The following is an 11,781-nucleotide window of genomic DNA, read 5'->3' on the forward strand; positions in this document are numbered from 1 at the left end:
ACTCTTTCCTGCCTATACAGGGGGTCGGACTCGATGATCTATTGAGGTCCCTTCCGACACTAGAATCTATGAATCTATGAATGCTGAACTTCATCTTGTTAGCTGCAACCCAGCCTTACAATCTATTGAGATCCTTCTGAATTGTGCACTTCTCCTCCAATATTTTCACAAACCTTCCCAGTTTTGTGTTGTCTGCAAAATTGCTTCAGAAGCTTTCTATGCCAACATCCAAATAGTTAATAAACACATTGAACAACACTGAGTTCCCTGCAGGACTCCACTCAAAACCTCCTGCCAATCCGACATGGATTAATTTAGAGTTAGCCTTTGTTTATGGCTCCTGAGCCACTTGTCTATCCATTCTATAGTCGTTTTGTCCAGCCCACGTTTCTCCAAATTGTTTTATGAGAGGGTCACATGATACCTTGTCAAAAGCCCTGCTTAAGTCCAGATACACAATATCCACAGCCTTCCCTGTATCCACCCAAGTAGTTACTTCAAAGAAGGAGATCAGATTTGTTTGACACTATTTGTTTTTCATAAATCCCTGCTGTCTGCTTGTGATCAGCCTGTCCTCCTCCAGATGCCTGCAGATGGCCTTCCTTAGGATCTGCTCCAGTAACTTCCCAGGTATTAAGGCAAGGCTAACTGGCCTGTAGTTCCCCTGTAATTCCTTTTTGCCTTTCTTAAACAGGGGCACTATATTGGCCCTTTTCCAGTCCTCTGGTACCTGGCCTGTCTTCCATGACTTCATGAAGATCAGTGCCAAAGGATGCAAGATCTCCTCTGCCAGTTTCTTCAGTACCTGGGACTGCAGCTCATCAGGCCCTGACAACTTGAATTTACTCGGATCCATCAAACCATCCAACTCCAGTAGAAGAAACTAATGCCTCAAGCCAATGACAGCAAATATTTTCTACTGAGTGGCTGCTTTCAGGCCCTCTGGCAACAGCAGGGAGATTATCCCTCCTAAAAATCTATTTCTTCTTTGAGTCAAGAATGAAACAAAACTACTCCAAATGTGTCACCCTTCTTTTAGGTTTCCCTTCTCTTCTCCGTTTCTTCCTCTTCCTTCAGGTGATCTGGGCAGACGCACTGATTTTGTAGCTGACCAGAGCTGAGGCAGCTTCACTCACTCAATAAATAACAATACTTTTAAAAAAGCAATAAGAGTGTCTTCTTCCCTGAGGGACATGACTGTACACCAATGCCTTGCTTCATCAGGGACACCTAATGGCAGACTGACAATTGGTACCTCTGATCCTCAGAAGGTGTGTTGACAGCATCATTGTGGGGACATTTCTACTGGGCACCACTATCACAGAAAGAATGATGTCTAGATAGGCACAATCTCTTTCCAAGCTTACCTTCCATCCATGCAGATTTTGTCTCCCACATCCTTCAACAGTACATCATCAAGTTCTTGCACAGAGCACTTCAGCCCATGGAATTCACTCCCTGCCCCTGGCAATGAACGGAGAAAGCAATGAATAGCCCTCCCCATTCCCTACAAAAACCAGCATGAACAAAGTTGAACATTTTGCATTCCCATGGGAATTAGTGCAGACCCCATTCATAACAACTGCTACTGATTGTGCCACTTCCCTTTGGACAGGAGTCTGGCACCTAATAATTCCCTCAATCAAGAAAGCTTCCTTAATATTAACTCTACATTGCCCCCGCCTTAATTTCCACCCATTGCTCTCACTATATCATGTCAGTCTGCTTGAAAGAATTCTCCCTCTTCAATGTGTGCTCTTCAGAGATTTGTACACCGCTACCCTTCATACATGCATGTAAGGGCAGAAGGAACCAGCCTTCTTTATAATACAGCCCAGAGAACCTCAGCAAAGTAGGCTGAGATTGGATATTGGGAAAACTTCTTTATTGTGAAACCAGTGAAGCGGTAGCATAGACTGCCTAGAAAAGTTGTGGAATCTCCCTCATTATAGGTTTTCAAGAAGAGGTTGGATAAGTGTTGGGAAGGGAGGACTAAGGAGTAACAATGCTTGGAGTGTGCTGTGAGCAACAACAGTTGGAAGCCCAGGAGACCACTCCACATGCATCTCTTGAAGATCATAAGGAGAGCTCTAGAGTGCCAAGCAGGTAGAAACTGGAGAGGACCATGCTCAGCAGCATACAAATCAAGGAGAGCTCCAATAACTAGCTTGGTTATGAAAAAGAACTGAAAAGCTGGAACAAGTTTATGGAAGGGATGACAGAAAAGGGAGCCCTGGCTCTCCAGTCAGGGGGTGAAATGTGTGGAGCTGTGTCTGTGCCTCCCGGTTGCAGTGTAGAGTGGAGAGTGCTTCTGGCTTTGCTGGTAGCCACATGGGGCCAGGAAGAATTTTTTTAAGCTCCATTTGCTACAGGTGTTCCAGGAGGGTTTTTTTATCACCTTCTTCAGAAGCACTGAGTGTTGGCTGGGGCTTTTGACTGGGATGTGCCAATGCCCCTACTAGGACTTAAGCCCAGAGATTTCTGTCTACAGGGTCTTGACTCTCCACTCAGGGCCAGACTGACTGCCACATTTGGGGTCAGGAAGGAATTTTACCCCATGGTCAGGTTGACAAACTGGGGGTTTTAATTTTGGCTGTAGCAGGGAGCTTGGTCTTCTTCCTTGGATTTCAAGTGTATTTTACCCACTTACTTCCTTTTCTTGCAATGACAGAACATTGGCAGTACTTTTACCCCTTGCTTCCCCCTGTGGCAAGTTAGGTGTTCTTGCTGTTTTCTGGCACCGTGCCTGACAGTTGCACGAGAGGGCTGTTTGGGCAGTTTTGTTTGGAAAAGGCAAGGCATACACTTGTATAGGAGATGGTTTAGTTGGGATTGGTCCTACCTTGAGCAGGGAGTTGAACTAGATGCCCTCGTGACGTCCCTTCCAAACCAATGTTTCTAAGATTATATCACTCTTACCTCAACACCAGTACCTTGAAGCTGAATTAAAGCATTATCTTCTGATACAATGTGGAGTCCTGATTTAAAGACCCCAAATTACAAAAACGCCATCATGTCCCTTAGAAAGCTGCTCCAAGTGATAATTAAGCTCATTGTTAAAAATCTGCACCTTTATTTCCATAGATTCATAGACATTAGGGCTGGAAGGGACCTCGGAAGATCATCGAGTCCAGCCCCCTGCCCCAGGGGCAGGAAGTCAGCCGGGATCATAGGATCCCAGCAAGATAAACATCCAGATGTCTCTTGAAGGCGTTCAAAGTAGGTACTTGAACCACCTCCGGCGGCAGTCTATTCCAAAGCTTGGGGGCTCAGACAGTAAAGAAGTTCTTCCTCATGTCCAGCCTGAAACAGTCATGGAGGAGTTTGTGACCATTCAATCTTGTCATCACTTGGGGCGCTCTGGTGAACCAACATTCCCTCAGATCCTGGTGAAGACCCCTGATAAATTTATAGGTGGCCATCAGATCACCCCTGAGCCTGCGCTTTTCCAGGCTAAAGAGCCCCAGGGCTCTCAGCCTGTCGTCGTAAGGTCTGCTTTCCTGACCTCTGATCACGCGCGTGGTTCTCCTTGGCACTCTCTCAAGTTTCTCCACATTCTTTTTGAATTGTGGAGCCCAAAACTGGACGCAGTACTCCAGCTGCAGCCTCACCAAGGCTGAGTACAGCAGGAGAATGACATCCTAAGATTTGCTTGAGAAATATCTAAGGATGCAAGCCAGCATTCTGCTCGCTTTACTAGCCGCAGCATCACACTGAAGGCTCAAGTTCATCTTGTGGTCAATCATGACCCCCAAGTCCCTTTCCTCCATAGTACTAGCCAGTGTAGCACTGCCAAGCCTATAAGCATGCTGCACGTTTTTCCTCCCAAGGTGGAGAACCTTGCATTTTTCAGTGTTAAACACCATCAGGTTCTCATCCGCCCATTTCATGAGCCTGTCCAGATCTGCCTGGATCACCCTCCTGTCCTCAGGTGTGGATGCTTTGCCCCAGAGTTTGGTGTTGTCGGTGAACTTGGCCAGTCCGCTTCTGACACCAATGTCTACATCATTAATGAAGATGTTAAATAGTATAGGCCCTAGGACAGAGCCTTGAGGGACCCCACTGGTCACAGTCAAGATATATGACATCAATCTCTTCTCCCTTGTCCAGGTGATAGGTCACCTGGTTGTAAAAGGAAATAAGATTGGTCAAGCTAGACCTACCCGCAACAAACCCATGCTGGCTATCCTTCAGGATGTTGCCGTCAGCCAGTCTGTTAAGAATGGCCTCTTTGATAATCTTTTCCAAGACCTTCCCAGGGATAGAAGTCAGGCTGATGGGCCTGTAGTTTGCCAGATCCACTTTCCTCCCTTTCTTGAAGATAGGCACCACATTGGCCTTCTTCCAATCTTTGGGCACTTCACCAGAGCACCAGGAGTTCTTGAAGATCTGTGCCAGGGGCTGGTCTATGATGCTGGCTAGCTTCTTGAGTACCCTGGGGTGAAAACTGTCAGGGCCAGCTGGCTTGAAGGTATCCAGCCTCTCAAGGTGTTCCTTCACAAGGTCAGCATTGATGGAGGGTAAGGAATCTTCCTCACCCGGGCCTCCCTGTCCCGTAATGGGCAGGGGCGTCTCATGGGACTGGTGAAAAACTGACACAAAGTGCCCATTTAGCAAATTGTCTTTTCCTGAGCATCGGTTGTCAGTTGTCCTGTCTGGTTTAGCAGGGGTCCAGTGTTGCCCTTGCTTTTCCTCCAGCTCCCCACATATCTAAAAAAGGACTTTTTCTTGTCCTTGATACTCGTAGCTAGTTGGAGTTCCATTGCAGCCTTGGCTTTCCTGGTTCACTCCCTGCAGGTCTGGACCAGTGCAGAGTACTCCTCCTTGGAGGTGGATCCAGTCCTCCATCCTTTGTAGGTCTTTCTTTTTAGATGCAGGAGGTCTGCTAGTTCCCTGCAGAGCCAAGGGGGCTTTCATAAAGCACTGCTTGACCTGGTACTGGCAACAGGGGACAACCTAATCAGCAACCTAACGATCGAAGGGAAGCTGGGTGACAGTGACCACGAGGTGACCACCTTCACCATCCACCATAAAACTGGCAAGTCAGTCAGCAATACAGAAGTCCTCGACTTCAGGAAAGCTGACTTAGACAAGCTAAGGAGGCTTGTCAGTGAGGCCCTAAAGGGCCACAACCCAAAGGGGAGGGGCGTTCAGGACAAGTGGTTGCTCCTCAAGGGAGCAATCCTGGATGCGCAAGCAAAGTCTATCCCATCTCGGAGGAAAGGCAGCAAAAAGGCATAGCAGCCTCCTTGGTTCTGCAGGGAACTCTGTAGGTCTTGCTTGACCAATCTTATTTCCTTTTACAACCAGATTCCCATTTAATTTGGTACATTTTCAACTTTCAGTTACTTACTTTTCTCCAACTTGAGTTCTTAGTTTTCCCCTGTGATTCAGAGAGGTTTTCTACCTTATAAAATCTGCCCCTTTATTCAATTGGGGGCTTAATCAGGTGGCTTGTCATGACCCTTCTCCATAGGACCGAGTAAGGTTTATCTTGAAGAGCTGACTCTTGTACCTGGTGTGAGCAGCACAATACAAAACTTGGCACGTGACTGATACATGAGGGGGCCATGCATTCCTTATCTATGGAAGTTGTTATCCAAAGAAGGGTAACTGTCTAATATGGTGAATAATGTAGGGCCCCTTTCTCTTGTGCCGAGTGAGAAGTCTCAGATTCCACAGTTCACGGATGAAGTCCAGTATACTGGATAATACACACGGCTAGAGGAAGGTGGGTCTTCAGGAGACATTTAAGAGAGGATGGTGCTTTATGGGCTCATGAAGGGCAGTGGCAATAATGCATGCATGAGGTTGTGCACTGCTTCATCAAGGTGGACAGGGGGCCTGACTACTGATGGACGACAGGCAACTGTCATGTCCCTAAAATGTGTTGTCTCTTACTACCAGCATCGCCTCCATCTTCCCTGACAATACTTTGGTCAGATGTATTTCATTTACAAATTTTATGAAATGTTTCTGAAATCTTCATGACAGCATTGTCTGTGGCTGCAGCATCACTGACAAGCCTTGGTATTACAGCTCAGTGTCTCACTGCCTCTCCTAGAAGTCATGTGAATAAGAATAGGAGATAGGACTAACTCTCTTGTTTGTCTCCAAAAAGTGATGGTGAAGAAAAGAACTGAGAGACCTGGCTGTGAGGAAGGAGTACAGCAAGGTGTATATTACTCTGCTTTCTCCTGCTAAGCCTCAAGGGCATCAAAAGCTGCTGCTGATAGAATGCTGATGGCATAAATGCTTGTTCTCGGTAACTAACTATAAGGAAACAACTATCCTCTAGCACCATCTCTATGGTAAACCCAGGAAAGAGCTGGATTGGAAAGGGTCTAGCTCACTACTACCTGCTGGTCAGCATGTCACAAATAAACTGCACCAAAGTTGTAAAGACTGTAAAGAGAAGACTTTTTCAGTTGCGTGCAAACCAAGGCAAGGAATGTGGGTTAACAAGGAAGAAGAAAATCTCAGATGAAGAGAAATCTGGTGTAATTAGCATTCACTGAAAGTTGGTGGAATAATCTGTACAACTGGAATATTAAAAACACTAGTTTTAACTGGTAAGGAAGAAGAGAATGGTTAAAAGATGTGTGGGAGTGGCACTATTAAAAGACACTATTTTGTGTTTTACAGTTCTTGATAACTCAGAACCACAGGATCTTGAATGCATGCGACTCAATGTGCTAAATAACAAAGGCCAAGAGGGTGTAGCAGCATGGGTCTGTGCAGACAGGAAGAATAGGTCCACAAGGGCCTGTGATGTGTGAGAAGAAAAAAAATGTTGCAATGAGGGACCTTAATTTGGGAGAGGCACTGGGAAGGGCTCACACAGCCAGCAGAAAATCATTATTAAGGTGCATAAAAATTAGAAATTATGATCACTTTCCAGCACAGAAGTATTGGACCCAAAATAACTACTTTTGCCTCATGTGAGACAGAGTTGAATTACCAGAAAATCACTGGACTGGAAGTTGGAAGCTGCATAGAAACAGTGACTGTGACTTGATTAACATTCAGTACAGTCAAACAGAAGCTAATTATAACCATACTCGCTGCTTCAAAAAGAGTTAATTTCCCAAAGCTAATAAAAACTATAAGTGAAACAGATTGAAAGAAAAAAAGAATTGGAAAAAAATGTGAATATATATTGGGAGTATTTTTAAAAGTTTATTAGATGGTCAAAAAGCCACAATTCCAAAATCAAGGAAGAGGATTAATCTCACAAAAAAAAATCCGTTTAGGCTCAGTGACAAAGTGATAGCAGTGATTAATATTTTAAGACATATAAACAAAGGGAAACAAAAGGAAACAAACAAATTAAGAGATGGAAACTGCAGAAAACTGTTAAAGGAGGCTCAAGACTAAGTGAAACGTGATGATTGAAAGAATTTAGGACAGAACTTAGGACAGAAACTTAGGAGTTTTTAAAAGCATATTAAACAAGAGAGACATTACTAGATAGAGATGGTATAATGTAGGAAAGGAAGAAATATTTAATAAATATTTCTATGCTGTACTTGGAAAGAAACAAGATGATGTACTCATATCATGAGGATAATGAAGTATTTTGCAGTCTCTTAATAACCCAGTAGGAAGAGTTCAATTGTTGTAACACTGGGTTTTTTTCTATTTCCCCTCTGACTGTTGCTATGTAGATTTATGCCAATTTTGCACTGTGGAATAAAAGCCTTCCTTTCTGCAGCTACTGGCTCCATATAAATCTCTAACTCTCCTGAGTATTTGAATTTTCTCAGAAGAATCTGCTTTCTCTTTTGCTTCTGCCTTGCTATAACTTTTACCTCTAGCTGTTGTCTTAATCTCTTAACAGCAGGCGTTGGCAATCTACTATTAGATTCAGCCCACAAAGCCATTTAATTTGGTCTCTGGTGGGGTGTTAACCCATGTGGTCAGGGAAACGGTGGATGTAGAGGAACTGGAGACATCCAGAGATGAGAGATAAAAATGATAAATGGTTGGAAAGAGCCATGTGAGGAAAGGCAATGGAACTATACATTTGGAAAGAAGGGGAGTAAGAGGAGGACATGATAGCACCCTTCAAACATATGAAAGGCTGCCATAAAGAAGATGGAGAAATATTGTTCTCTCTTGCCACAGGGGAAAGGAAGTGAGAAAATGGGTGCAAGCTGCAGCAAAACAAACTTACAAAAAATCTCAGGAGAACCTTCCTGACAGTCAGAACCACAAGACAATGGAACCAGCTGCCTCGAGAACATGCAGAATCTCTTTTCTTGGAGATTTTTGAGATGAGACTGTAGAGGCATCTTCCCGAGATTGATTAGGAATAGTGAAACCTACACCTGAGCAGGGGGTTAGACTAGATGGCCATTCCAACTCCACAGACCTATACCTGCCTTAGTTCCCCCAGATGTTTAGTCTACATGGATCCCACTCATGTTGTGCAAGCATGCATGAATCACTTGAGGAGCACCGTCCATTGGGGCAGCATGTAGCTTGCATCAGCTCATGCTTTCCCCCCAGCTCAGTGTCAAACAGTGTCAGGTAGTCTCAACTGCCTCTTAGGTCCCTCATATTTCCTAAGGTAGTGAGACGGAACACAGTTCTGCCTTCCTGCTAACTTACAGCGCCTTTTCTTCAACATAATTTACCATCTCTTTCTAGCCATCTAATCAATAACTAAAATAGTGAGCACAGAGCATGTTTACAGCTTCTTGTGTCCAACTGACAGTCTTGGCTTTTCTTTTCAAGCCCGAGTCCCAGTTTGTTGCAAAAGCTTCTTCGTACCTGGGAAAAAAATTCTGATCTCACATAGTTGGAGCTAAGAGAACCTACACAGATAAAGACTTGAATAACTTTAAACTTGCCCAGGTCCTGAATGAAGACCCTTCCTACCAAACCTAAGTCAGTCAGCTCATGACCAATGGCTATGCCTACCTTCCAGGGTCTGTTCTCGCAACCTGAGTCTGGTCAGAGACAGTTTCTCTTCTGCTTTCTCAGCGGCCAGGCGTAGAGTCTCCACCAACTCTTCAGCATCATGAATTACCTACAATAGAGAAAGCCAGAAAAAAACAAGTGTTTTGTAGAGTCACAGATATACAGGCACAGAAGCACAGAAATATGGAGCTGGAAGGGACCTCAAGGGGCCAACCCCCTACAGTGAGGTAGAATGAATATACCTACACTACTCCAATACACACTGCTCTAACCTCCACACACCTCCCCCCCCCCCCCCCCACCCCCCCCCCCCCCCCCCCCAATGAATTAAAACATGAACATCAATGCCATTTACTGGATCAGGTCATAGGTCCATAGATTGTTAGGGGCTGGGAGGGACCTTGCAGATCATCGGGTCCAGCCCCCCAGCTCTAGGCAGGAAGACAACTCAGGTTAGGTGACCCCAGCAAGGTGACTGTCCAGTCTCCTCTTTAAAACCTCCACGGTAGATGACTGCACCACCTCTGGGGGGAGTTTATTCCACAGTCTGGACACCCTGGCTGTGAATGAGCTTTTCCTGGTATTAAGCCTGAAGTGGCCTTCCAGGAGTTTGTATCCATTGGTCCCGGTCTTCCCCAGGGGTGCCCTAGTTAACAGCTATTCACCGAGCTCCTGATGCACTCCTCTAATATAGCGGTAAGCTGCTATCAAGTCCCCTCTCAACCTGCTCTTCTTTAGGCTAAAGAGGCCAGGGTCCCTCAGCCCTACCTCCAAGCAGACAGAGAAAAACGCTCTTCATCATTTTTATAACCACTTTTTAAATAACGGAACATGTGCCCCTTTAGCCCTTCCTTCAACTTTCCCCCCACAGGTGAGCAGTTGGCAACCTTTTCAAGTGGCAGGTAAGACTGCCCCAGCTCAGGTCTGAGGCAGGCAGGCACTACAACCTGGCCACAGCAATGGCAAAGCTCCATGACCTCAGCTCCATGGCCTGGATCCACTGGCTTCACGGACCGCAGGTGTCCCACCTCTGCCACAGGTCATTTTCTAAACTGCTTATCTTTTTGTTGCTCTTCTCTGGACTCTTTCCACTTTTCAACATCTCACTTGAAGTCTAGTGCCCAAGACTAAACAGTACTCCAGGGGAGGCTTCAGTGTTGTGTAGAGCAGGATAATTATTTCCCTCCGTCTTCAATACAACTCCGGTTGGTACATCCTACAATGAGTTTTGACTTTTTTTTGCTGCATTTCATTTGCTGACTCACATGGAGTTTGTACAGCACCGTGCCCCTAGATCCTTATCAGCACTGCTGTTGCCAATCCTGTTGTCCCCCATTCTATATCTGTGCATTTGTTTTCTTTCCATATGTGTAGCACCTTACTTTTGTCTATGTTGAATATATAACCACACTGGGTGATGCCAGTGACCTCAGAAGGAAATTCTGATTCATCAGGAAACTTCTGAAAAGGAGCTCCAAAAAAACAGCTTGGCCACAGTCTTAAAAAACTGAGCAGAAAGGAAGTTTCTTCTACTGAATACTACTGCTGGCTGTGGGCTTGTTACCTGTCATGGCTGTTACCACAGCTGCTGTTGGCTGCTGGCTTCTGGGTGCTCACTGCTGCTAAGCAACAACAAAATCATAATGCTCAACTAGCAGTCATCAGTAGCGCAATGTCTACCTGGGAGGAGGGATCAAGTCAGGTGTCCAACAAGTCTGTCCTGGAGCTGGTATTATTCCACATCTTCATTAACTATTTGAATCAGTAGCAGACCCAGGGACAAGGCTTTGACCACATACCTTTTTGGCTGTGCCATGCATGCACAATGAGCTCTGAGCTCCTGCTGGAGTTCCATGAGAGCAGTGAGCCCTGAGCTCACCCGCGGATTGGGACAGGGTATTCCTGGACCCACCACTTTCATGTGGTTCTGGAGCCCAGGGAATGAGCACTGCTGCTGGTCACCCCCCCTCTTCCCACTGAATTTAGGGGCAGCTGAGACAGTAGCACTCACCCCTGGGCTCTGGAGTTGCATGAAAGCAGGGGCTGTGGGCAGATCCCCCGCTGAGAGCTCACGGCAGTTGGGGGTCAGGAGCGGAGGGAGCAGGCCGCCTGTGTGCCCCACACACACGTGTGCCCCCTTAACTCGGTGGCGAAGGCAGCAGGCAGCAGTGGCGGGGGCAGCAGCAGCTGATCCCCCTAAGGTAAGTGGGGCAGAGGGTGCCAACGCAGCTGAGGCAGATCCGAAGGGGAAGCCCTTCAGATCCCTCTTAGCTCAGCCGGCAGGGAGCCGTGCTCCTGAGACACGTGCACAAACAAGCGTGCTCTGTAAGGGCGTGCCAGCATTTGCGCCGGCGTTCACGTAAGGCGGGCGCACAGTAGCGGCCCGGAAGGGCGCCTCCAACAAGCGAGAGTAGTAGACTCAGCTCCGCGGACATGGTACGGATGCAGAGCGCAGCTGCTAGGGGCCTCACCCCGGCGGCGCCACCGGCCCTGGGCTCTTCTGAGGCCTCCACCCAGACGGAGCTCCTGGTAGGGTCATAGAATCATAGAAGCAGGGTCGGAAGGGACCTTGTAGATCTTCAAGTCCAACCCCCTGCCTGGGCAGGAGAGAAACTGGGCTCAAGTGATCCCAGCAATGTAGGCATCGAGCCGCTTCTAAAAGACCCCCAGGGTGGGAGCCAGCACCACTTCCCTTGGAAGTTGGTTCCAGTTCCTAGCCTCCCTGACTGTGAAGTAGTTCCTACAGATGTCTAATCTGAACCTACTCTCCAACAACTTGTGGCCCTTATTCCTTGTTATCCCAGGGGGCGCTAGGGGAAACAAAGTCTCCCCCAAACCCTCCCAGTCCACCCTAGG

General features: G+C 46.6%; 1 protein-coding gene across 3 annotated transcripts in view; it reads right to left on the minus strand.

Annotated features, from left to right (window-relative positions):
• The window catches only part of IQANK1 (IQ motif and ankyrin repeat containing 1), a 77,405-nt gene that overhangs the window by 10,316 nt on the left and 55,308 nt on the right, over window positions 1-11,781 (minus strand). For all 3 annotated transcript variants that reach the window (XM_025214226.1, XM_006032481.3, XM_025214227.1), the window contains exons 11-12: window positions 8,926-9,034; window positions 1,368-1,464 (exon numbers count right to left, since the gene is read on the minus strand). In XM_025214226.1, coding sequence (XP_025070011.1) covers window positions 1,368-1,464; window positions 8,926-9,034 — 206 coding nt within the window. The remainder of the gene's footprint in view (window positions 1-1,367; window positions 1,465-8,925; window positions 9,035-11,781) is intronic.

Source organism: Alligator sinensis, unplaced genomic scaffold, assembly GCF_000455745.1.
Source record: "Alligator sinensis unplaced genomic scaffold, ASM45574v1 scaffold987_1, whole genome shotgun sequence".
NCBI classification, from domain to species: Eukaryota; Metazoa; Chordata; order Crocodylia; family Alligatoridae; genus Alligator; species Alligator sinensis.